Raw genomic sequence first — 24099 nt, 5'->3', positions numbered from 1 at the left:
CTACAAGGTATTACAGGGTATTACTGAATACTACAAGGTATTACAGTGTATTACTGGATACTACAAAGTAATACGGCATATTACTAAGTACTACAGTATACAATACGGCATATTACTAAGTACTACAGTGTATTACTGTATATTACAAAGATATTACATTAGGCAGTAGTATGTATTAACAACATCACGACGTTGATAAATTGTTTAACGTCGCGTGTCGGATGCAGTTGAGCTGTCGTGAGGAAAGGAATACGACAATGTCGGGTAAAGGTGAGGTTGTGTTAGAGGTTCAAGTATACGACATATTCACAGACTATATGGATCCTTCCATGAAGTGCTTCCCTCGTATTGAGATCCCGGGGTCAGAAAAGATACAAGTTGCCCTGGGTACGAGATTGAGACTCAGGTTGTTCTCAGTTTCGAACATTCTCGACCCCCAGAGCTCTTTGGAATAAACTAATCTCAAAGAGCTCTGGGAACGAAAATAATTTTGGAACACAATCAAGAGTCAAACTCGATTCAAGGACCTGTTTTTTGTATATCCAACGGCAAAACGCAACTTCGACCCCAGGTTTTTCTTTTTTGATATCAAGACGGCAAGATATTAAAAGGGAAAAAGTCCTGAGGAAGACAAAGCTTTTTCTTCCAGTTCTGTACATAAGTGCAACGCCGGTTGAGAGGTAAAAAGCCCCGGGGACAACTTTGTAATTAGAGCGTACAGTTGTTCTTACTTTATTCTTAATTCTCTGTAAAATCTCGGTAGTTCGTCCGGATTCTTTTAAAAGGAAAGTTAACAGACGTTTTTTTTTTAGTTTTTTTTTTAAAAAGTCGTCATATTCCGATATGTTCACTACACTCCACTGTCCATTCCACTTTAAAAGTTTTTTCTCGTATAAACCTTTCCATAGTTAGACACTCTTTGTTGGGTAAAAGATTTAGGATTCAGAATTTAGCGCACACATTAAAAAACCTTGAATTATTACGAAAAAAAGTTGAGGCTGAAGAACGTTAATTTAATGTTGGTGCTGGTTATGGAAAATTGGAAGAAGACGATTAAAAGATAAATTTTTCAGCTTTTGTAAGAAAAATAAGAATAATTTATATGTCCCTTTCGCAACAAATATAATCACCCATTCTGACCCCGGGGTTGATTATTCAGCACGGAGAATTATTCTCACATTTGCAACAAACATGGCGACCAGAGCTGTGTGCTTTTCTCGGTACTTGCAGCGTATTTCTAGAAATTCAAACGGAATTTCCTATTTACAAAGATATGTAAGTACTGTATGAAAAGTATAAAAACCATGTACTGTTCTGTGAAATATGTTGATATCTTAGCTACAGCTAAAAAATCTAATTCTTGTCCTGCTGCTTCATAATTCAAAATGAAAATCAAAGAGATAAAAAGTAAGGGGCCACATCCATCATACTCACATTGCCACGAGAAACGTCCAATGGAGCATAGACTTCAAGATTTAATCATTACAATTGGCTGACAAAAAAATTGTTCCTGTTATATACAAGTTGGACAAAAACAGGGCAACAGAATGATAGTTAACAAGGGTGCCGATAAGCCACACATACACTGTAAAAAATGCAGTGTTTATCGGCCAGTTCGGTGTTTCAAAATAAAATCAAGTATTCGCACGAAAAAAACCCACATAGATCAGAACAATGCCTGAAAAAGTGCCTTCTTCCAACTGTCAACCCTATGGTATGTCACAGGAAATTCAAGTTTCAGAGGACAACCACCAATTTAACTAAAAAGTCTCCCAAACTTACCCTTATATATGCAGGTGTTTGTGGCTTATCAGCACCCTCTTGATAGTTACTCAAAATTTTGTGGCTTGCTTTGCACTTATAAAACAAATATAAATTTATTTTAAGGTGCCGGTCTTTTCTAATGTAAGCTGTAGAAATCTGAATTTGCAAGAGTATGCTAGCAAGGAATTGATGAATAAGTATAATGTTAATGTTCAAAAATTTGGAGTTGCAAACACACCACAAGAAGCAAGTGATATTGGCTCTCGACTTTGTAAGCAATTTATTGTTATTCAAGTTTTACGTTTTTTAAGTTTTTCTCAAAGTTTTAAGCTTGGTACTTTATCATATTTGCTGCATATTTCCCTCTACAATTAGGTTAGGAAAATGCCAACTTAATGGTAAATTTTCTTTGCTTTGCTTTGTAAATTGAACAATTGCCTGTTTAATTCTCCACTGACAATATCTTAATTATATATCTATAAGCATTGCTACATGAGATTTTTTTATTGTAGTGGCTGATACAGCAGAAGAACTTGTAGTTAAAGCTCAGATCTTAGCTGGTGGCAGAGGGAAAGGAACATTTGAAAATGGCTTCAAAGGTGGCGTGCATCTTACAAGAGAGTAAGATTTTTAGGTTCAAAAATTTGATAAGTGATGTGGTGCAGAAAAACTTTTATTAACAACATGTTTTCGTCTTTTTTTAATTATTTTTAACAGGTGTGGTGTTGAATTTATAGATCATTTGTTTTCTCCAAATTTTGATTAGTGCTTTTTTCCCTTTTTGTGTGCACATTTGTGTGAAAAAGAATAGATATTTAGAACTTCCCCATAAGGCCATTTTTTTAATAGAGGTTTCCTCAAGCAGTATTTTCAGTTTAATTTTGTATTGGTCATTAATGCAAACCGGCATTATTTAGTACTTGAGAGTTTGGATTATGCATATATTAACACCTTTCTAGCACCGATGTTGTTAGAGATTTAGCCTCACAAATGCTTGGTCAAAAGCTCACAACAAAACAAACTCCTCCAGGTGGTGTGCTAGTAAAAAAGGTAATTTTAATATATATAGTGTAATAAAATTATAGTTAATTCACACCCTGTAGGAGAGTGATTTATTATATTTTTTGTCGTTCTCATTTTCAAGTATGCCTTGTTTTGGCAAAAAATGGTCACAAAATTAATAAGGCTTTGCATTTTTAATAAAAAATAACATTGTAAACGAAGCAAGCTTCTACATCTGCAACAGGGCATTAATTTCGTTTTTATAAAAATCCGTTTAAAAAAGTGTAATCTTTCAAGGTGTGTTGACATCTTGTTTCCTTTAAAGAATTTAGTGGTGTAAGATAATATATATATACACCTTGAAATTAGGAGTTCTATTTGACAAAGGCAATGTTAATAACCCATTCAGTGGATAAAGTGGTCAAGTTCTAGTTGATGGGTGCACACTTCTAGAAAATTTCAAATCCAACTTATAGTTAGTTAACCAAGGATAAAGAGACAAAAGTAGGATCTATATTTTTACATTTTTTAAAAATGCTGAATGACCGTCTCTTTCTTTTTAAGCTAATGGTTTGTGAAGGTTTAGACATTGTACGCGAAACCTACTTGGCAATATTGATGGATCGTGCTGCGAAAGGTCCTGTGATTGTTGCTAGTCCTGAGGGTGGTGTTGATATTGAAGAGGTTGCGGAAAGTCATCCAGAAAAGATCATGACAGTATGTAAGCATCTCTTTTGTTATATAGTGTAAATTTATTCTTTCCTTGGTTAGATATATAAAACGGCAACAGACATAATTTTTAAGTTTGATTGCTATGAAAAAATATTAACAGCATGTAATTCGTCCAAAAGAAGTTGTGAATAAAACTTCCAATATACTTGTATTTCACACAGACAAATCAACCCTATTATATCGAGGCTTGAAATCCTAATTAAATCTATTATCACGTTTTTCTATTAAAAGTATTTTTGAAGACTTTTTTTGTAATATTGGATTATATGTAGACAGTAACTGACATCTGAGTTATTTCCGTTATCAGACGATTTTTTTGACTTGATACACAATACAGCTTATTTTGGAGTTGACATAGTGATTGTAAGAGCATTAAAATATATTTTAGGAACCGATTGACATCTTCAACGGAATCAGTGCAGAGCAATCCGATCGTATTGCAACATTTTTAGAGTTTACTGGCAGTTTACATGCGAAGGTAATGCACGCGTCTTTATCTGGATTACCATGCTCTTGGTTTTTCTTTTCCAAGCACTCTGCTTCGATTTCTGAGTTTGAGAAATAGGAAAAAAAGTTTTCTTTCTACTGCAGGCTTCAGAAGAAATAAGAAAACTCTACAAGCTCTTCATTGGTGTGGATGCGACACAAGTTGAAATAAACCCATTCGGAGAAACAGACAAAGGCGAAGGTTAATACTTGCTTGTTTAGTTCATACAACTTCTCTGTTACTGCAAAGAAGCATACCAGATAAACATCTCTGTTAGAGTTCACGCTGTGAAGAAGGCTGGAACAAAATAGTTAAAAATTCCATGATTTTTGTTTGTTTTCCGACTGGTTGATTAAATTGTGGATTTGCGTTTAGTTGTCTGCTTTGATGCGAAAATCAATTTCGACGACAATGCTAAATTTCGACAAGAACATGTGTTTGCTTTGGACGACCATAGTGAGACTGACTCACGTGAAATCGAGGCTGCCGAACATAATTTAAATTATATTCCGCTGGATGGAAATATTGCGTGCATGGGTAAGTATTTTTGTTTTGTGCGAAAAATTTTGGTTTTTGGTTTATTTGTTCAAATAATTAAATCCTCTTGAAAAACCAACTTCATGTTCAAAATGTAAAAAGTCATGCTGTTCTTTGTTCCAAGGAAAAAGGAGTTTTCTCTGTATAATTTTGATTGCATCGCATGTATAGACATTTACATCTGATGAAGTTCATGACAATTAAATTATCATTTTTGTTAATCAAGCTTCTAATAAACCTCCCATCCTTATAAATGTATACGTTCTGGCTCAACATTTTAAAAATTCAATTAGCGAGTTCGTCAATGCCAATTTTACGGCAGTTCGGTTCGGTTTGAAGGTAATCTAACATCCGTCTAAGTGTTAAATAGATTTTTTTTTGCAGTGAACGGTGCAGGACTGGCTATGGCGACAATGGATATCATCAAACTTCATGGTGGATCTCCAGCCAACTTTCTTGATCTGGGTGGTGGCGTCACTGAGGATGGAGTTTATAACGGATTCAAACTACTAACTGCTGACAAAAATGTATGTGTTTAATTGATTAATTTGTTTTTTGTTTCTGTTAGTCTTGTTTTGTGGACTGATTTCTTTAATTCACTTTGATATTAGGTTCAAGGTATTCTGGTCAATGTTTTCGCTGGCATAGTCAACTGCGCCACAATAGCCAAAGGCATAACAAAAGCTTACAAAGAAATGCAACTCAACCTGCCCATAGTCGTCCGTCTTGAAGGTATGAGCTCGAATTGTGTCATTTGAATAATATATCAGCTTATGTAGCACGTCGTGTCTATGAAGTGAAAACCTATGATGTCTTGAATTGGCTCACATAATCGTATTTGTCAAATAAAACAGTCTAAAGGCCGATAGTAAAATTTTTTATCGCGTTGAAGTTTGTCAGGAAAAACCTTAAGAATACTATCTAGAATTTTGTGCGTTATTTTCATCTTTCAATTTTTATTTTGCAGGTACAAACGTAGAAGAGGCAAAGAGAATTCTTAAAGAAAGCAAGATGCCGATAGCTTCTGCTGATGATCTCGACCATGCTGCAAAAACTGTTGTCGCCAGTATTTCGTAACAAGTTGTGTCAGTAGAGAGAATTGGAGAGTGAAGGGAAAGAGAGAAAGAGAGTACACACTTTTTGTGTTATTCACGAAGTTCGACGTTTTTTTAGCTAGGTTTTTTTATATATTGCCCAAATTGAAGTGACTTAGGCTGGACGAAAAAATAATTCAAATTTAATCGAAATTATTAGCTGACTATTTTTTAAGTTTTTTTATAATTATATGTAATTATAATAGATTTAGCGTGACGTTGTTACGTCATTCATCTAGTGCGAAGTGATTCAGGTTGAGGATAGGCAAACATACACGATTTTGATTTTGCGGATTTTTTTTGTTATTATATGCATGTAAATGGCCGAAATATTCTTTTGACCAAATATAAGAAATTTACAACAGAGTTTGCAGTTGTTTTAACATTCTTCTTCTTAATATATCATCATAAATATTCCACCAGAGCTGGTCTTAATTTTGCAGACACGTCCTAAAGGTAAGTTTCCATTAAATTCAGTAATTGTCGTGAGATATAGAATTTCTTTTATTTTTACAGCTTTTGTCGTGCAAAATCTGATCATTGCAACGACTATCATATTGACGTTATTTAATAACACGTGCAATATCTTGTCACCATTACCGATCTGTGAATTTTGTATTATACCAATAATGGCTAATTTAAAATTTATACTCAAAAATGTCAAAATTTGCCAGGCGCCAGAGCTTATACAAGTTCATAAGCCGTTTATCCCGGTAAATACAAAATAACCTCAACTAAACTAAAACATCTATATAAAAATTTATTATTCTTGCCGTCGTCTTCATTTAAATGACGTGTGTAATATTTCACTACCGAATCTTTTAATTGGTTATTGCCGTGCATGAAGCTTCTAATTGGCTGGCGCATGTTCGTAAATCTTTTGATCAAGTAGTGCATGTGCATGAACGTATTTCAATCAATTGGTTTGACCTTAAAATGACCGCGTTCATTTTAATTTTTCCAAAGCTTCTAAAATACTAGCTTAAATGAAGCAGCTTGTGGCTCTTCTTGTAATAATGTCACGAGTTATATGCTAGAGCTTCTTTACTTAGAGACACGAAAAAAAAACAAGCAAAAATTTTTGGTGTCATTTTTAATTCAAATTTAATTTCAACCTATACTAACAAATTCATGAATGAAAACAAAAATATTATTATACTTACATATAAAAAATGTGTTGTGAATTTATATACAATTTTTCTCTAGTAAAAAAAATATCGAGATATTGCGAATATTTTGAACAAAAACAGTAAGAACAACATCTTGGACACTTGCGCATTTTTCTGGATCTAATTTTCCGACTTCACTCTACTTAAAATGTAGAAAAAAGTTAATAAATGATATTAATAATACATCTAAATTTAAAAAATCAGATTTAAAATGAACATAGAAACTAACTTTATGCAGTTTTTGGTGGGAGAAAAAACAATCATATAAACCAATACATAAAAAAAACAAATCCATAAAAATAACTAATAAACAAAAAATAGTAACAAATAAGATCTTAGAAAAATATAATTCTGCAGTTCGCACATATTTTACGAAGTGCAACCGTACCAGAAAATCTACAGATTAAGTAAGTTGGGATATTCAATATATACATTCATCTAAAAAGTACCTTAACTTGATTAATTTTCACGAATTTCGCGAATTTTATCCATATTCGCAAAAATAATTCTTCGCAAAAGTACAAATCAATTAATAACAAGAAATTACATTGCTAGTATCAATTTACGCGCTATTTGTTTAAATATTAAAGGTATTTTTCTTTTTCTTTTTTTCTGTTTTGTTTTGTTCTGTTTCATTGGAAACTTTCAATGTCACGTGGTCTTCTTCATGAGCAAAGAATATTAAGAGTATTCATTGGCGAAAAAACTCTTCGTAAAATATCTGAACAGGATTCGTGAAAATTAATCTGCAAGAAATAAAAAGTTTTTAAAATTGCGAAAATATGTCTTTGGAAAAACTAATCAACGTAATGTGTACATCTAAACCTCAAGTGTGAACAAATTAACAGAAAAAAAGTTCTTTCGAGGAGTAGTTAAAAACAACAACTTAGATTCTCTTTACCTCCGCTACAATTGTCATTAAAACAGCCAGAGAGCTTTCTACTGTAATTTCAGTGTGAAAACATTTTGGTAAGGGTGAATACCAATGGACAAATTCAATCTGGTAATCGTTCAAATGTTAACAATACTCAAAATATGTTGGGAGAGTGAATTTGCGTGAGGTTTAATTTTGGCAAATAAACTAAAATTTTTTTGTGAAATATTTATGGTAAATTTGGTTATCAGTTTCAAATTTCAATTCGATTGTTACTTTCCAAGCAAATTTAATTGTACTTAAACGCGATATGCGACTAAACCACTTTTATGTGATTGCACTTGTTCACTATGATGTAGGACAGGAAAATTAATGGAATGTTTATGTCAAATAATTAGTCTCCTTGACATATTTTGTTATTGAATTTTTTGTTAATGAATGGATTTGTTTAACAATGGATTACACCAAGCAAAGTTGACAAGATTACAAACCAACATCGATCATTAGGATGACGACAGCGCTGTCGCTTTGAGCAAGCAATGCAACCACCTACAAATTAACACGAAAAAAACGAGTTAACCCATGTATATTAATCACGAAAAGAAATAACGATTAATTGTTTACCTCTCGGCAGCCGTGCGATTTTCAGCTTTAAAGATCAATGGTTCTTTCACACCGGGATGTGTTAAGTGAAACACAAAATCTTCTTCATCCCACTATAGAAAGAGCAAGATTTTATTTGTTAACTGTTATTAGCTTGGTATCTCTACACTTCAATTTATGCAATCGAAGATAACACACAGAGAAAAACAAAATATTATTATCAGCATTGCCGTTCCCTCACATACCATGGGTTGACCCGTAGCTGTTGTAAAGACACTTGCTAAACACACCGCGCTGTGAACCGAACCACGGACCTTGTAATTGCGAAACAAACTCCATAACCACTAGGCCACTCGCCACATTTATGTTTTCTTTACTACAACCAATTATTCTACTTACATTTCCTGCCACATCAACTTTATAACCAAGCACTGGAGTGGTGGATGAAGCAGCTGGATCCTGAAATATGATTACGCCTAATGATATAGAGTGCTTGACAGAGGCTAGGTTTGCCAAAGATTTAAACGTGTAAGTCAGAAAGACGGAAAAAATGTTTTATTTTTAAATTTTTTCACACAATACTGTGTCAATTTTAGTAAACTGTGGTTGTGTTTATTTTTTAGCTATATGTTGGAAACTGTAAGAGCATAAAACGAAAAAATAGAGAGACAGAAGAGAAGTTGGAAGCTGTAAGGGTATAGAACGGAAGCTGTAAGGGTAATGAACGGAAGATGTAAGGGTATAGAACGGAAGATGTAAGGGTATTGAACGGAAGCTGTAAGGGTATAGAACGGAAGCTGTATAGAACGGAAGCTGTAAGGGTATAGAACGGAAACTGTAAGAGTATAGAACGGAAGCTGTAAGGGTATAGAACGGAAGCTGTAAGGGTATTGAACGGAAGCTGTAAGAGTATAGAACGGAAGCTGTAAGGGTATTGAACAGAAGCTGTAAGGGTATTGAACAGAAGGACGGCGAGACGAAACAAAAACATACCGAAGAAGCTTTGTACATGTATAAAACATGATCTTTCAATACAAACCAATATCTCCTCTCCTTCTTCCCTTTTTTTGATGAACGAAGAAAACCGCTTGTCTCGATGCCTTCTTCTTGTGCACCGACCTAAACATAACCAAACGAGACATCACACTCAGATACATCGACAGAATTGACTATAAGAGACAAAAGAATAACCATACAAAAAGCGATGACGGTTTTACAGATACACGCTATTCTGATGATTATTTTTTTTTACCCTCAGAGTTGCTTATTTCTGGTCATGTTAAACTTTTTTTTGTTATTTGTAAAAACTAATACCCAATTTTTTCAGCCGGTAATAAATACACCTTTCCCGAATTTCATAAATTATAATAATTATGACGTCATCCAAAATTTTATAATGGTTCCATGCTATAAGGATATAAGGGTATTGAGATAGAATATCAAATTATCATGACAAAACTAAAGTTTTTAGAACAATATAATATTCTGGTTGGATTTTATTTAGATTTGAAGAAAATAATTATTTTGAAAACCAGACTATTCTTAGTAAGCTCGGCTATACAAAGGGTTTGACCGTAACTTTCAGCTCGCAATTGAGGCACTTAACGAACAGAAGTATTTACGAAATTAGGTAATTTGTTTTACCTTTTGCTAAGGAACTTAGGGATAAGAATCATTTTAGCATCGACCTCTTTAATTGAGTTTGACATAGGAAATTCGGGAAAGGTCTAATAATCTTTAAGATTTCACATTTCTAAAAAATTGAGGCTGGTTATTTTTTTAAAGTCAGATCTCGCAAAAATCATAATGGCTTCTACTTTCGAGTCGTGTCGTATGGCTTCATTTTATACGGTTTTGTTATATCGTGATTTGGTGTAAATAGAACTGATAGCGACGTAAGCTGAACAGTTTCATTCGAGAACTCTACTGCATAGCAGTTCATCATGCGGTATTTAGTTTAATCGTGCAACCAAACCTCAGTGAGTGTAGAAGGTAGAATTCTCTTCGTTTTCCTGCGTTTCATTCTATTTTTAAACTTTGCTTTAAGCTCTTCCAAAGCTTCTCCTACCATGTCTTGTTCAACTTGCTGAAACTCTAAAAATAAAAACAGAGTAGTCATAGCAACAACGACAACGTCGGCGGAGACAGAGACGGAGACAACAAGACGACAACAACTAACTTTCGAGCAGGAAAGTATAACACTTCTCGCAAACTCTTGCTACATCGTTATCCATATATTTGAGAGGAGCTTCATATGCAGAGCAGTTGTTACAAACGACCTACAAAAAAACAGTATGACACTTATCCCTCTAAAGTTTTTGATGCACATTACAGGGTGAGCTTACAGTATAATGTTCGGCTCGAACGTAGCGAAGAGGAGGCAAATAATTTCGAATAACTTTTTCAATCAGAAGCTCATACAATTTCTGGCGCAAGATAACTAATTGTCATACGACTAAAGGGTGGTTTATCCTTCTAAAGTTTATGGATGAACATTGTATGCGCCTAGTTTTCAGAAGACAACATAAATATACATATTTTTAACCAGCTTTTATCCAAATGTTTTCTATTTTTTTCTTATGCTACGATACGTTATTAGCTTTCCAAATCAATTTACGTCTAAGATAATGAATTTAGCTGGTACTAAGATTAGTTAAGAAATTTGTGGTAACAAAACACGGTTTTATTTTTTTATTCTTTAAAAAGATACGAAATGTAAAAAAATAACAAAAATGCACCAACCTTTCCACAAGCTCTACAATGATGTCTTCTGTTGTACACAGAAAAAGCCGACGTGCAAATTTGACACATCGTCGCTCGGCTGTCAGGTATCCAAGGTGGTGCGATATCTCCAGGACCAGATGACAAGTTCTAAATGAGAAACCATCTTGCAACATATCATACACCCGCAAACAAATTGCTCTGTCGGATATTCTTAGATATTCGATATAGAATATTTGACACTCTTCATCTTTTATTGGCTACGTGACAAAATATTCAATCAATCCTGAAAAATCTCGAAGAAGGAGAGCGGCGGGAAAAAATAATAATGTTATTAATAGTTGAGCTATGTTGTTAATTTGGAAAGATTTATTTCACACACAGTAATCGCGTTCTCTTCTTTTTTTGTGAGGATGATAAACATATATTGCATTCGGTGAAATCGGGTAACGAAATTATTCTGTATCGCTTTGATGATATGCGCAACAATTTTCGATAATTAACTTCACCTCACCAATTTTATTGTGTCATTTTCGTCATTGCAATTTGTTTTGTAAGAAAATAAATTAACTCTTGTTCAGTTGTGACTTAAAGATGGCTTTTAATTTCTTTTTGAGTCTCACCATGTAAAAAATTGTTTTTACCCATTTTTGTACGACTTTCTCAGATAAATCAATGACTTCAGACGCATGCAAGTGACATCCCGCCTTCTTGCTATCATAAAATAATTCTTCCATCAAAATTATTCTAACCTGTATGTTACTAATCTCGTTTTGAACTCTCTTTAAAGTGAACGTTTCGCGTTTCTTCGTCTCTTCCGTAATCGCACTTGTCAATGCCTACAAGAAAATGTCCAGTGTTATTCTCTCAAATATTACCAGAACCTTTGAGGAACACCTGTAGACATCCACCCGATGTTAGCTTGTTATTTCTCGACACATCCCCCATTGTTCAGCTATTTTTATAAAAAAAATTATACTTTTTGAAACCTAGGACAACCTAGGGCTGTAAAAAAATAATGCAACTCTTTTTAGAAAAATAAAAATAGTTCTAATTATCTGACATGTTGACAATTCGTGACTTTGCTGACATTTCAACAGACATCCTGTTTCCATGCTAGCATCGATTACACGAGTTACGCCGATAATAACATTTGCGAAAACCGACCAAATTAACTAGTTTTAATCCCAACTTAGTATATCTCTACTAATACTACTTACAGCTATCCAATCTTCTCTTTCTTTTGGAGAACTGAAAAAATAATCAAAATATACCACTTAGAAACAGTCAGTCTAGACATTACCCGTCCAGCCTATTACAGTTTGAGCTCCTCAAGAAAAAGTGAAAGGGATGAATTCATTGGACTGTAAAATTTAACTACTTTACTTGTTTAACAAAATTTGACGATTCTCCTGTACTTCCATGACTTCCCCTAATTTTATCAGATTTCGTATTAAGCCTAATTTAGGGGACGCTTGTATGGGGATACAAGCGTCCCCTAAATTAGGCGCTTCGGTATGTTTACTTACTGTCAAAAATTAATGAACAAGTTCGCAAAGTACCTCATACAATGATACCTGGGTACATCATAGAACTAATTATCAGGGTTTTTTGAAGGATACTATTTTTCAGCTATTCCATTTCCACCATAGTTATAAAAGCCAAATGACTGAATAAGCACCAGCAAGTTTACATTATTCATTCTGCTCTGATTTTTGGAAAACAGAGAACAAGGATTTCAAAAAATGTGGATATAGCTGGTACGCATTGCTTTGGAATAAAAGGATTAAAATTCCGATATCGAAGTAGAATTGTTTTTAAGAAAATACAGCTAGTATTGTCTTTAGTTTTCACGTGTAGGTAGAAAATAAAATTATCCCACTCAATATTGCAGTAAAAAAATCGAAATATACCTTGCGTTGACCAGGAATGACCTTCGCGTGCTTATTATAGTAAACTCATTTGTTAAATCCTGCGAATCTGGATGTTGCACCTAAAACAAAACAAATCAATGGTTGCAATTATACGCGACATTGAAAGGTTTTAAATCATTCTCAAATCTAGGAAGTGTGTGGCCAAACATTTATGATACAATTTTACTTTTCTTGTACATTTTAGCTTCATAGTAACATATTGCTAATAAGTGACTGCCATGAAAATAAATTTTTCTCAGAAGGGCAAAACCAAAAGTTACAACTACATTAGTCGATTTCTCGTGGAAAATTTCCTCAGTGCTCTCGGAATTTTGTACACACAAGAATAAATGTGACATTTATTTCTGTGTCCTGTTTCCGTATTACTTATATGAAAACTATTCATTTAACTTTCTAGAGGATTGGTTAATTATAATAAATTACTGCTTGTTTTTTTTTTATATGTAAAACAAAATTTAAATTTAGGGATAGTCACGTCGTAGAAGGTACCATCTTCGATTTAAGACCAAATATATATTTTAAAAAGTTTGTTTTGTATTTCCCATAAATTCTAAAAATTCTGTGGCAAAAATTGTTTCCTCAAGAATTTATTTTGTCTTTAAAGTTCTTTTATTATGGGCCTATTTTTCTTATTATAGAGATAACTGTCCAATTAAATAAGTTTCTATTGTTCATGCATCACTGCGTATACGTTTTCTTCTAACTCAGCTTATAAGACCAACAATTAGTCGAAATTTAGAACATCTTTAAAAACTACCCAGACTAGAACATTGTCTAAATAATTTTTAAAATGCAAAGCTCTTTGCTGTAGCATTAAATTGCTAACTTGTTGAATACCTGAAAGCATTACCCTTCATCCCACAGACGACATCCTACTACCTAATGTGCTTAGCAATAAACTCCTGAAGCGAGAAAATATCTTGGATTTGAAATATGAAAATTTCTAACGTTACCTTAAGAGTTCTATGTTAAAAATATAAAAATGCTAAATCCTTTCCACTCATAAAAAAATCAGTTTTCAACATGGAATTCATTTTTATGTACTTATTCACGTTCTAAAGAAAATTTTACTCGCAAAAACAATTAATTGAGCACTATTCTCTTTTGGCAGCGTTAAGAGGGGCGCCCTATTGCATGGTAAAACAGTTTTATAGTCTACTTTAAAAAAACAATGATGACAGAACTTACAATCATTCCAGCTAATGGCATCTCCATAATCAGCTTTAACTGGTTATGACCAAATGAGGAACAATATAACAGCACATCAGTAAACTGAACAGTAAATAAACATTAAACATTCTCACAGCTAGGAAGACGAGAAAATCGTTGAATGATTCACACGTAGCCTGTACAACAACTTTTCACAGACATAGAAAGACAAGTTGGGCGCAAGATAAATATTAACGTAGAAAGTTTTTTATGATGGTCTTCTTCATTGTACGACCACAGTGTCGATTAATTTTTTAACGCCACTTAAAGGTACAAGTATTAAAGAGACAGGTGTACTAGGTGCGACAGATTTGGATGGAAAATGACCTTGCTAGTAATTTGCTTGAAATGGGTCTATGGATTGATATCTGTCTTTGATACAATCTATGGTGGTCGGATGCTTAAGGATTATATTATAATTAGCGTAGTTTTTAACGATTTATTTTGTTTATGCAGTACAGACGTTTATAACATATTTATATTCGAAGTGTACATCCTGTGAAAATATTAGAAATAAATAAATAAACATCAAACTTACCAAAATAAAAGTTCTTGGCTGTAATTCTTTTCGGCTCAATTTTTGTAATGTCCCTTCTTTCAGTAAACACTAAATAACACATGTAAAATCAACAACAACGTAAAATATTTTTACATATGTTACATGTGGTATGTACAACCTACCCTTCCTGGTTTGACAATATCTTTTGCGTTCACAATCTGACATTGGATTCGTAACACCTCCTGAAACTTTTCCTATAATAACATTAACAGTTTTTGATGAAGCCTTACTTTTTATATATCACTACTTATCTCATTACAAACACTGCATACTTACTCCTTCTTTCATACTCTCGTTGATGTATTTTGCAATATCTGATACAATCACCACACCATCTATGCAAATAATAAATTCTCTTAGAACTATGAAAATTTGTTGAGGAAGAAGGAGAACGGCAATACAATATAAAAATTTGTCGAGGGAGAAGAACATCCCCCATCGACAAAAATAAGTCCCCGCGAAATGCTAAAATTTCGCGGATGAGCTCAATGGCGAAATTTAATCCCCGTGAAAATTTATCACATTAAAGAACTTTTGAAAGTATACAAGAGATACAATGAGCTATAACGTTTATGTATTTTTTAAACCCAAATTCAAAATTACTATGTTTTTTAACTTCTTTAGGCAAATTTACTATAAAATCATAGTACGAAAAGAAACATACGTTTTATGTCTTGATAGTCAACACTGTCTTCTGGTAAATGATCCAAATAATCTAAACAAAAAATCAGTAATCAATGTGTTGGTCAGGAATATTAAATTCTTCTTCGCTTCAATATGAAAATTCCTTAAAATAAAACAGAAGAGTTAACATGCTTTACTCTTCTTCGCTTCAATACGAAAGTCTCTTAAAACCAAACAGCATAGTTAATATGCTTATTCTGAGGCATATTTTCTTGACACTTATCTCTTGAACTTAGTGGGAAACTCTGTGCATAAGTATTCCATGCCTGCTAAAATATACACTCTCCTTGCTGAAATTACGAAAAAGTTCTCAAGGTTTCAAAAAATTCTAATGTCACTTTTATAGCTGAAGAATTAATCCTCAGTTATTAATTCATCATGTGGAATGACTGGTAGTCTTGTGGTAAAGTGTTTACTTCCAGTACTGTAGGTTGCGTGTTCATGTTAGAGACTTTTAAAGCGGGATTCTAACATTTTCTGCTTAGCGTTCAGCGTAATAACAGAAATAATATCTTAGCTGGTTGTCTAATTAAAGGATTGTTGCATTTGCACGGCTTATGTAGTTCAAATATGAGATTTAAATACACTAGGACCCCCTTCGCAGAGTCCTCGTTGATAGTAGTACTAATAGGAACTGGCTATCCTAGGTTTTCAATAAAATTCTAAGTGTTTAAACATTTATTTAACAATTATCAGTTTTGTTGCTGCACCGAAATGAAAATGCAGTGTTATTTGTGTTTTTGGCTTCGTTGTTCTCACAAATATTTTTGTACTTTAATTAGTCAATAACTATATCTATATAAATCAATTTTTTGACAACTGCAGCATTGTCTTGAATTTTGGGACTAGGATGGGTATGTAATTCAGAAAGAGATAATTTAGAATATACCAAATAATTATTAGAAAATACACCTCTTTTTTCTGGCTATGCAAAACTATAATTTAAACGCTGGTGAAAACAAAAAAACGTTTAGACTTGTGGAAAGTTCATCTAGCATCTTATACATTTAAAGTTTTTGACCAAAACTTTTCTGCAGAAAGGGAATATAAAAATACTCAAATATACTTTTCAAAAATTTTAAAATAAAATTAACGTTTGTGTTTTAACTACCGCCTGACATTAGACTTGAAAAATACTCCGGAATACTCCAGGCAGCAGGAAAAGGTTAAAATCTATGGAGATTCGGATTATGTCGGATAAATTGCTTGAGTTAGAGAGATCAAATTTTAGAGAGCCTTTTGTAAATTCATCATATACTTACAAAATATTGCGTTTTTTATTCATTAAAGAATTTAAAGATTCTAACTGAAAAGTTATAAAAGTATCGAATTTATCAGAACATACCTAACAAAAGAAGTCGATAACTTGGGATGCGTTGAATTGGTTTCAACATGTAGCTACTCAACTTCATATTCTGGGCCTTCTTGCTTCTCTAAATATTAAGAATGACATTAAAATAATTTTTTTCTAAAGGTCGGTTTCCATTACCATGAAAACAGTTGAGGAGCAGTTGTAAAACAATCGCTGATATGACTTTATTAGAAACAATGTTGTACAACAAACCGATGCAAAAATGTAGCACAGCGAAAGATGGAGATTTTGCAAAAAAAATGTTTTTTTTTATCTCTACATCAATTATTTAGCAAGTGTTGTACAACATTTAAGAGTCCTAATGAAAACCAAGCTTTAAACACTTATTTTTTACTAGCTACTCACTTCGAAATCTGAAACAAGTTGCATGAATTTCATGTTGGTAGAACAACTCTCCAGAAATGTTGACATTGCATTATCATATCCTTTTATGTAGGTGGTGTACATCTAGAATGAAAAAAAATATATGTTGTGCCTGCCTGTTGTTGTGCAAGACTGTATACTTAACAAAGGTATGGGTAGAGGAAGCTATTTATATCACATACTTTTTAGCATTTCTTTCAGATATGATAAAAAAACTAAAAAAATTTTTTTTTTAATTTTAATTTTCTACTTTTATTATAACAAACATTACTTAAAAAGCAACAAAACACCCCTTGTTTTCGCCAGTGGGAATTATATCGTATAGTGATAGCACAATGTTGAATTGAACACGCGAAGTTAAACAACACCACTAAAAAATTGTTCCATAAAAATATATATCTGAATTTTTAGCTAAGCTTTGGCACTGACTTTGCCATGTGATGAAAAGAAATGACTATATTTTTACCTGTCATATTGTAAACAATGTCCAAGCAAATCACAAACTAGAGCTTTTTTTGTTTGTTTTGTATTTTTTAAAAGATATTGGATCAACTTTTGTAAACATCTATGACCTGCTCTGTAAATTTACATCTTTAAATTTAGCTCCATCAAGTTTAGCAAACACACAGGAAATTTTAAAAGAAGTTTACATTTTAATGGTCACATGCGAATAAAAAACATGAGCGTACACAATTCTTTTTTTTAGAAAAACATGAAAACCTTAAATTTGGTTAATTCAGGTATGTTGCCTGTTAAAATAATTTTTCTTAGACATGAAATCAATTGAAATTTGCAACTAATCATCTGTTTTCAGGTTATAGTTCATCTATAAAACAGAAACAAATAAAAAAATATTTTGATAATGATCTGTTCTTACATTTTAGTTCATTTATAGAAAATGTAATGGTACTTTTTTAATAAACATTTAAAAAAACAATTTGGCCCCAAATTTAGTTAATTTTGCCAGAAATGCCATCATTATGCTTTTTTTTAAATGTGAAGATTTATTTAAAAAAATCAAAAAAAATCTAATGAACAGAGCTGAAGGAAAACTGTGATGAATCTCGATAAGGATGCGATTTTTAGCTAATTTTCGGCCGTTCTAGGACTGCCTAACAACCAGATTTCTTGTTTTATGTCTGCACACCAAACAATAAACCGTGTGCATCTGTGTTGTGATTTATACACTGATAGATAAAAAAATTTATAAGTAATGGTATTACAATATTATGAAGTACTACCACATCCATAAAATTAACAAACCTTCAAGAAATGTCCATATTCACGAATTAAATCTCCTATCCTCTTATGAAGGTCCCTATGTGTATAAAATAAAGGTAAAATCGAAGTGTATAAAAACATAGAAAATTCAAAATGATATTCATAAAGAATAATTCATCATGTTCTGCACATTTCTTAATGTTTTAAATTATTATCAATAATAGATCAAGTTCCACACTATTTCGTCTCTAAAAATATAAAAGAAAATCATGATGGCACCGGTTTAACATGTTTTTCCATGTTATATTTTGATCCAAAACAAAACATGCTATCATATAAAAATTGCAAAATTCAACAAAGTTACATTTTCACAGCATTAAATATTTTTACATAATAGCATCGCAAAATTGCTGGTCGAAAGAAACAAAAAAGGAAAAATGGTGGTTTGAATAAAAAAATATATCGAAAAAGTACAAAAGATTTATTAAACACTCTGTCGCACCTATTTTATTAATACAAAAAAGTCTTAACACAAAATAAAAGACTACAAAAAAAAATTTATCTATGAAAAATCTCACTAAGCTGTGATGAAAAATAGGTAAAAAAATCCTATAAAACAATCAATTTAATTTATTATTATTTGAACCCAGGACCTTCCGCAATAAAGGTGAACACTCTACCACAAGGCCACACGTCGGTACAAGATTTCTTAAAAATGCCTTTATATAATCAACGATGCTTTGTACACCTTAAGTTTAGTCTGGATCATTACAAAACTTCTAAAGTTTTTTAAAAATTTAAACTGAATTTCAAAGTTTTTGAGGCCACTGGTTTAAATTTTCAAGGTTCTTTAGGGACTGCTAGACAACCCAACAACATTTAAATAAACATTCATAAGGGTTTTAACAATACATACCAATTCTGCATTCTTTCCTCGAGTTCCTGAAGAAACTTTTTATCTAGCTCATAAATTTGTTCAATGTTTAAAAACATTTCTGAATAACATCCGTCTGGAAGGAGCTTCGAATTTTTTGCCATTGCACCTTTGAGTGAGCCACCAAAGTCCTTAATGAAAGTAAAACAGAAGTTACCGAATTTGACTAACTTAATGCCTTTGTCCAAATAAATGCCCCTACTCATATAAACATCCAGGGTAAAACCTAGTTGATGCCAAGAATTGGCCATAATCGAGTAAACGCCCAGGGCAGGGTAAGCAAAATTAAAAACAAGTTGATTTCATACAGAAGAGCTTATTTTTTGTGAATAACCTTAATCGTTTATAAGCAACTTATAAGCTTCTATTTTACTTGTATTTCCTTAATCAGTAGACTTCACTTTCAACCTTTGACAAGCTTCAAAATAGCAATTTTTAAGTCCACCACACGGATGTTTCTCTTGTGATTTATTGATGCATTAAGTTATTAACAATGTTTAATTACTACAAAAAGCACACTGAAGGTTAATTTGACATCCAATTACAAGCTTTTCCCGTGCTGCGTTTGTTAGGAAAAATTGACTTTGATCATATTTTCAGTAAAAAAGACTCTGACGACCGTGACAATCATATGATTCCATTGTTATTTAGAACAATATATAATTTGAATAGATATCAATAGCTGTGAAAAAAGATAGTTCTCCTTCTCCGATTCTATACGTCTAGCATGTAATAAGTGCTCAACCTGGTGTTGAGATCAATGAACTTAGTTACACAGGAACCTATACAAAATAAATGCTAGGTAGCTCATTTTGCTATTATTAACAATATAAAATATTCCACATATTCTGACACCATACTTATCCTACTAAGTTTTTAGTCATTGTTTTACTTTTTACTGTAGTTATGTCCTATAAGGATATGCTGACCACTGAAATGGAAATTATGTTATCAATATTTTTGTGCTTACTGCTTTGGAATACTACTAAAAGTCATGTGATGTGTCCCAGAAGTCTCCTGACATTTAAATGTATATAATTTTACTGTGTGCTTTAAAAGTGCTTTTTAGGTAAAAGTAGGGATAACCGAGGTTACAGTTTTACATGGGTGTGTGACATGCTTACTTAAACTAAAGACAGCAATACACCAGTTGCTTAATTGGTTTTAATCAAGTGCTTTGTTCAAATCGCCTTGTGTACCAAAAATGTAAAAAAAATTAGGTTTAACCAGTTGCTCTCACAATTTTTTGATTAGTAGTTGTTATTTGCCAATCAAAATACTTTATTTCATTACAGCAAATGCACAGACAAATTTTGTTAAAACTAGTCGTTAGCCCGTGGAAAAATCCACTGGTTCGCCAGTCCTTTTTATACTACATTGCGAGCGTCTCGCTACTTGCCCAGTTAAGCTACCATTTTGGGTGACAGACAGACAGCCAGACGTATACGGCTATTATAGTATAGATAATATAAAACAACAAAAGCAACAAGAAAGACAAAACATAGATAATAAAAAGAAATTTGTTAAATGTGAAATGTGGGAACCAAAATTTACAAAAACAGATAAAACATTTTCGACCGGTCATGTTTGGATTCATTAGGAAAAAAGTTTGAAACAAGCCTGAGTTTTAAAGCAAAATGTGCGAAAAATGCCAAATATTTTCTTTTCAGAGTTATTTTTGGTCCAAACTTCTCCCTGTTCTTTTCTGCCTATTTTTATAATTATAATTGCAGAAACTGTAGCTTTTTTACTTTTCCAGTTTTAGTGGACATTGTTTTGGAAGAATCCGTTGTTCCTGTGTATTACTTTAAAAAGAAGCATCTTTCTGTATGCACATCATATTGTTTTAATCGATTTCTTTATCATAAGCCTAAGTACTTAATTGGGCATCAAAGGTTGAGTCAGCCAGCAATTCTATACAGATATTTTACAGAAAATTATTAAAAGATAAAAATATTACCTCGCATATTAACTTCAGAGCCTGTACAAAACTTTTCTCTGTGGTTAAGATTTCATTTGCAATATAAAAGAGTTTATCACCACCCTATGTGATAAGAAGTATATAAAACATTATTAAAGCTAGCCTTGAATGATGAAGATTCCACTCACATGGCTCATATGCTTGAACAGCAACTTTGTTAATTTTCAGATCATGAAGAAAATCAGTGAATACTAAAAGGTATAACTAAAATTCTTGGTATAACTTTGTCTCATGTTTCAAGACGACTGAGTTATCAGTTGCTAAAGACCATAAAGATTAGCCAAGGAATTCACAAAGATGAATAAAGCACAAAAATTTAACAAAAAAAAGACATCTTATTAGAAAAACTTTTTACCACAACGAAAAAAAAAAAGTATTTTACTGCAAATTCAACAGTAGAAAATTAAAAATTCTTTATTTCTAAGCAGAATAAAAATTAAATTTATTTTGAAGTCAATTTTTATAATGTGAATCACACAATTTTTATATAGTAGGGTGTTGATCATCATACACTATGCAAGGTAATACTTCTTGCGCACAACTAAGCCTGCATTATCTTTAATTTATTTAGAAGCATTTCAATTCTTAGTTCCACGTAATTGTCAGCATCACCAGTCATAACAATTATTTTCATGAATTGTTTCACCGAAACAAACTATTGAACATCAGCCAATTGTATAATTCTACCTTATAGTTTATTTTTAGCTTAAATCATACATTTTTAAGATATTCCATGGCATCAACAGCATCTTGTAGACATTTATTTGAGTCAACATTGGTTTTCCTTTTTAAGGTGGGTTGTAGCTTATGTTGCAGCCATTATTCATGATAATCTACACGATAATTTAATTAGAAGTTCTTACAAAAATCAAACAAGATGATCAACTATGCTTCTCTTGATGTCTTCATTTTTCTATGCATGCGTTGTTTTTGCATAATTTATAAATTAATTTGCACACTAATTAATTCCCCACGAACAATTATTTGAAACACAGGGATTACATACCTGACGTTCTAGTTGCTTCATGTCGTCATTTTCATAGTCTTCGTCACTTTCTGACTCAGAGCAAGAAACTTCTTCTAATAAAGTTTATAAACAGAGAAACAAAATATAAGTCAATTAAACCTATGTTTTATGTATTACCAAAAAATAAAAACATAAAGACAAAATTTTATTTCGTCTAAATTTGAAATACTTTCATTTGGAAATGATAGGTGTCATTAATACTTTATGTATTTATGAATGAATGATGAGACTCTGCCAATTATATTCAAATACTTTTGTTTTTGACCATTCAGAAATTTCTAATAACCTTACATGCCAATATTTTAATTAAACTCATTTTATCCAAACATTTAAAAAAGACCTGGAAAAAAATATTTTTATGTTAATGGTGTCTGAAAAAAGAAAATTTTTATCAGAAATTGCTGAAAAATTGTAATTATAGTAAAAAACAAGTCCATTATTGTTCAACCATTGGTTTTTCTAACATACCTACTCTTTGACTTGAATTTGATTGATGTTCTAAGCTACCAACCGTTGTATAAATGTTAGTATCTAATTGCCCCTAAATAAGAATAAGAATGAAAGTAAAAATTACAAATCTACTAAAAACTGAGGAAGAGGTGTCATTTAGTAGATAAAGCACCTCTAAAGATACCCCTTGTATAGCTACAATGACACTTTCGCTAAGAGAGTTATGGCACAAAAAAAATGTGTTATTCAAGAGAATCTTCTTTCATGTTAAAGGCTAGTGGTAAATGTTTAAACTCATGAACACGAAGCACGAGGGCCACACATCTGAACAACAAAGTATCTCAATTTTAACTTTCTTGTCTCCAATATCTGAATCTGCAATAATTTTCAATTAGAAATAGGTAGTTTGATATTTTATCTCAATGTTAAAGTTTTTATAGTCTCAAATCCTGTTCTTTATTAATAGTCAATGTACAATCATTTTACATGCATGCAACAAAGGACTGCATAACAATGAAAAGTTGTTTCTATAAGGAAAAAATCTTTCTTAATACAAAACTCCTGTTATCCTCTGGTGGCAGTTATCTTTTCTTAGCTGTTAAAACCACTTTGTTATTTACACAGTATTCCACCATATAAATTTTTAAAATTTTTTAAAGAAAAACAAAAATGCAGTACTATAATAAACCTCATAAATTTCTATGCTATGCACCATCTTTGTTTCTATTAAGGGGAACCCAAGGATAAAATGATGTTGGACTTATATTATAGAGCTTAAAAAGTTGATTGACAAGTCTTTTTAAATTTTTTAAAAAGCGCTCTTTTGGTTTTAAAGATATTACATTTAAAGAATTTCAGATTTAATTATGCTGCATAATGAGGTCATATTTAAGTAATAGCAAATTATGAAAATTTTTCTCGTCAGTAATTTTAGACCTGTTAAGGGATATGCATTCGAACTTTATCAATGCATATAGATATTATAAAGGTGAATTGTTTGACAATTTTTTTTTTCGTTTGCTGGTCCCATAAATTGGGATCCACATGTCGGTTTGCAAGCAAATTTTTCACCTAAACATAGAGGGCCTATGCAAGCTTACCCACAAAATTTATTGCAAATCAAGTTGAAGATCCCTAGTTATTGGGTCATTGGAAAAAATTTAGGAGGCCTGGGACAAGCAAACAAGTGTCATTTTTGGCAAAAAAATTTATATCTATGCATTGATAACGTTTGCATGCAAACCCTTTAACAGGTTTAAAAATACTGATGACAGAAAATGTCAAATTTTGTGAATATGGATATATAATCTAAAAATAATTTAGTAACTTATTATGGAAAAACTTTCTTCGAATTTTAAAAGGGTCACTGCCACCTTAAAAAT

At 32.2% G+C, this 24099-nt stretch overlaps 2 protein-coding genes across 4 annotated transcripts in view; one reads left to right on the top strand and one right to left on the bottom strand.

Moving 5' to 3' along the window:
- The first annotated feature begins 1121 nt into the window (after nucleotides 1-1121).
- Nucleotides 1122-5983, top strand: LOC130625814 (succinate--CoA ligase [GDP-forming] subunit beta, mitochondrial-like). The gene is made up of 11 exons (XM_057440928.1): nucleotides 1122-1275; nucleotides 1888-2035; nucleotides 2277-2385; nucleotides 2724-2814; nucleotides 3331-3483; nucleotides 3887-3976; nucleotides 4090-4186; nucleotides 4361-4522; nucleotides 4907-5049; nucleotides 5134-5254; nucleotides 5490-5983. The coding sequence occupies exons 1-11, from the start codon at nucleotides 1192-1194 to the stop codon at nucleotides 5597-5599; spliced, it is 1308 nt and encodes a 435-aa protein (XP_057296911.1). The 5' UTR covers nucleotides 1122-1191; the 3' UTR covers nucleotides 5600-5983.
- Nucleotides 5984-7366: 1383 nt separating this feature from the next.
- LOC130624996 (FYVE, RhoGEF and PH domain-containing protein 6-like) overlaps nucleotides 7367-24099 on the bottom strand; it is a 31398-nt gene continuing 14665 nt past the window's right edge. For 2 of the 3 annotated variants that reach the window (XM_057440068.1, XM_057440069.1), the window contains 22 exons: nucleotides 22736-22808; nucleotides 22247-22320; nucleotides 21220-21303; nucleotides 19242-19390; nucleotides 18368-18422; nucleotides 17087-17188; nucleotides 16715-16802; nucleotides 15350-15400; nucleotides 14962-15020; nucleotides 14808-14879; nucleotides 14665-14733; nucleotides 14106-14189; nucleotides 12897-12976; nucleotides 12204-12234; nucleotides 11736-11822; nucleotides 11005-11133; nucleotides 10442-10541; nucleotides 10238-10356; nucleotides 9256-9381; nucleotides 8662-8721; nucleotides 8284-8375; nucleotides 7367-8208 (listed from right to left, as the gene is read on the bottom strand). In XM_057440068.1, the coding sequence (XP_057296051.1) occupies nucleotides 8163-8208; nucleotides 8284-8375; nucleotides 8662-8721; nucleotides 9256-9381; nucleotides 10238-10356; nucleotides 10442-10541; nucleotides 11005-11133; nucleotides 11736-11822; nucleotides 12204-12234; nucleotides 12897-12976; nucleotides 14106-14189; nucleotides 14665-14733; nucleotides 14808-14879; nucleotides 14962-15020; nucleotides 15350-15400; nucleotides 16715-16802; nucleotides 17087-17188; nucleotides 18368-18422; nucleotides 19242-19390; nucleotides 21220-21303; nucleotides 22247-22320; nucleotides 22736-22808 (1830 nt within the window). In that variant the 3' untranslated portion in view covers nucleotides 7367-8162. The remainder of the gene's footprint in view (nucleotides 8209-8283; nucleotides 8376-8661; nucleotides 8722-9255; nucleotides 9382-10237; nucleotides 10357-10441; nucleotides 10542-11004; nucleotides 11134-11735; nucleotides 11823-12203; nucleotides 12235-12896; nucleotides 12977-14105; nucleotides 14190-14664; nucleotides 14734-14807; nucleotides 14880-14961; nucleotides 15021-15349; nucleotides 15401-16714; nucleotides 16803-17086; nucleotides 17189-18367; nucleotides 18423-19241; nucleotides 19391-21219; nucleotides 21304-22246; nucleotides 22321-22735; nucleotides 22809-24099) is intronic. The other variant, XM_057440067.1, reaches the window with a different exon arrangement.

This window comes from Hydractinia symbiolongicarpus, chromosome 14 (genome assembly GCF_029227915.1).
Source record: "Hydractinia symbiolongicarpus strain clone_291-10 chromosome 14, HSymV2.1, whole genome shotgun sequence".
Classification (NCBI taxonomy): domain Eukaryota; kingdom Metazoa; phylum Cnidaria; class Hydrozoa; order Anthoathecata; family Hydractiniidae; genus Hydractinia; species Hydractinia symbiolongicarpus.
The sequence above is the reverse complement of the archived record's forward strand: the minus strand, read 5'-3'. Positions and strand labels throughout refer to the sequence as shown.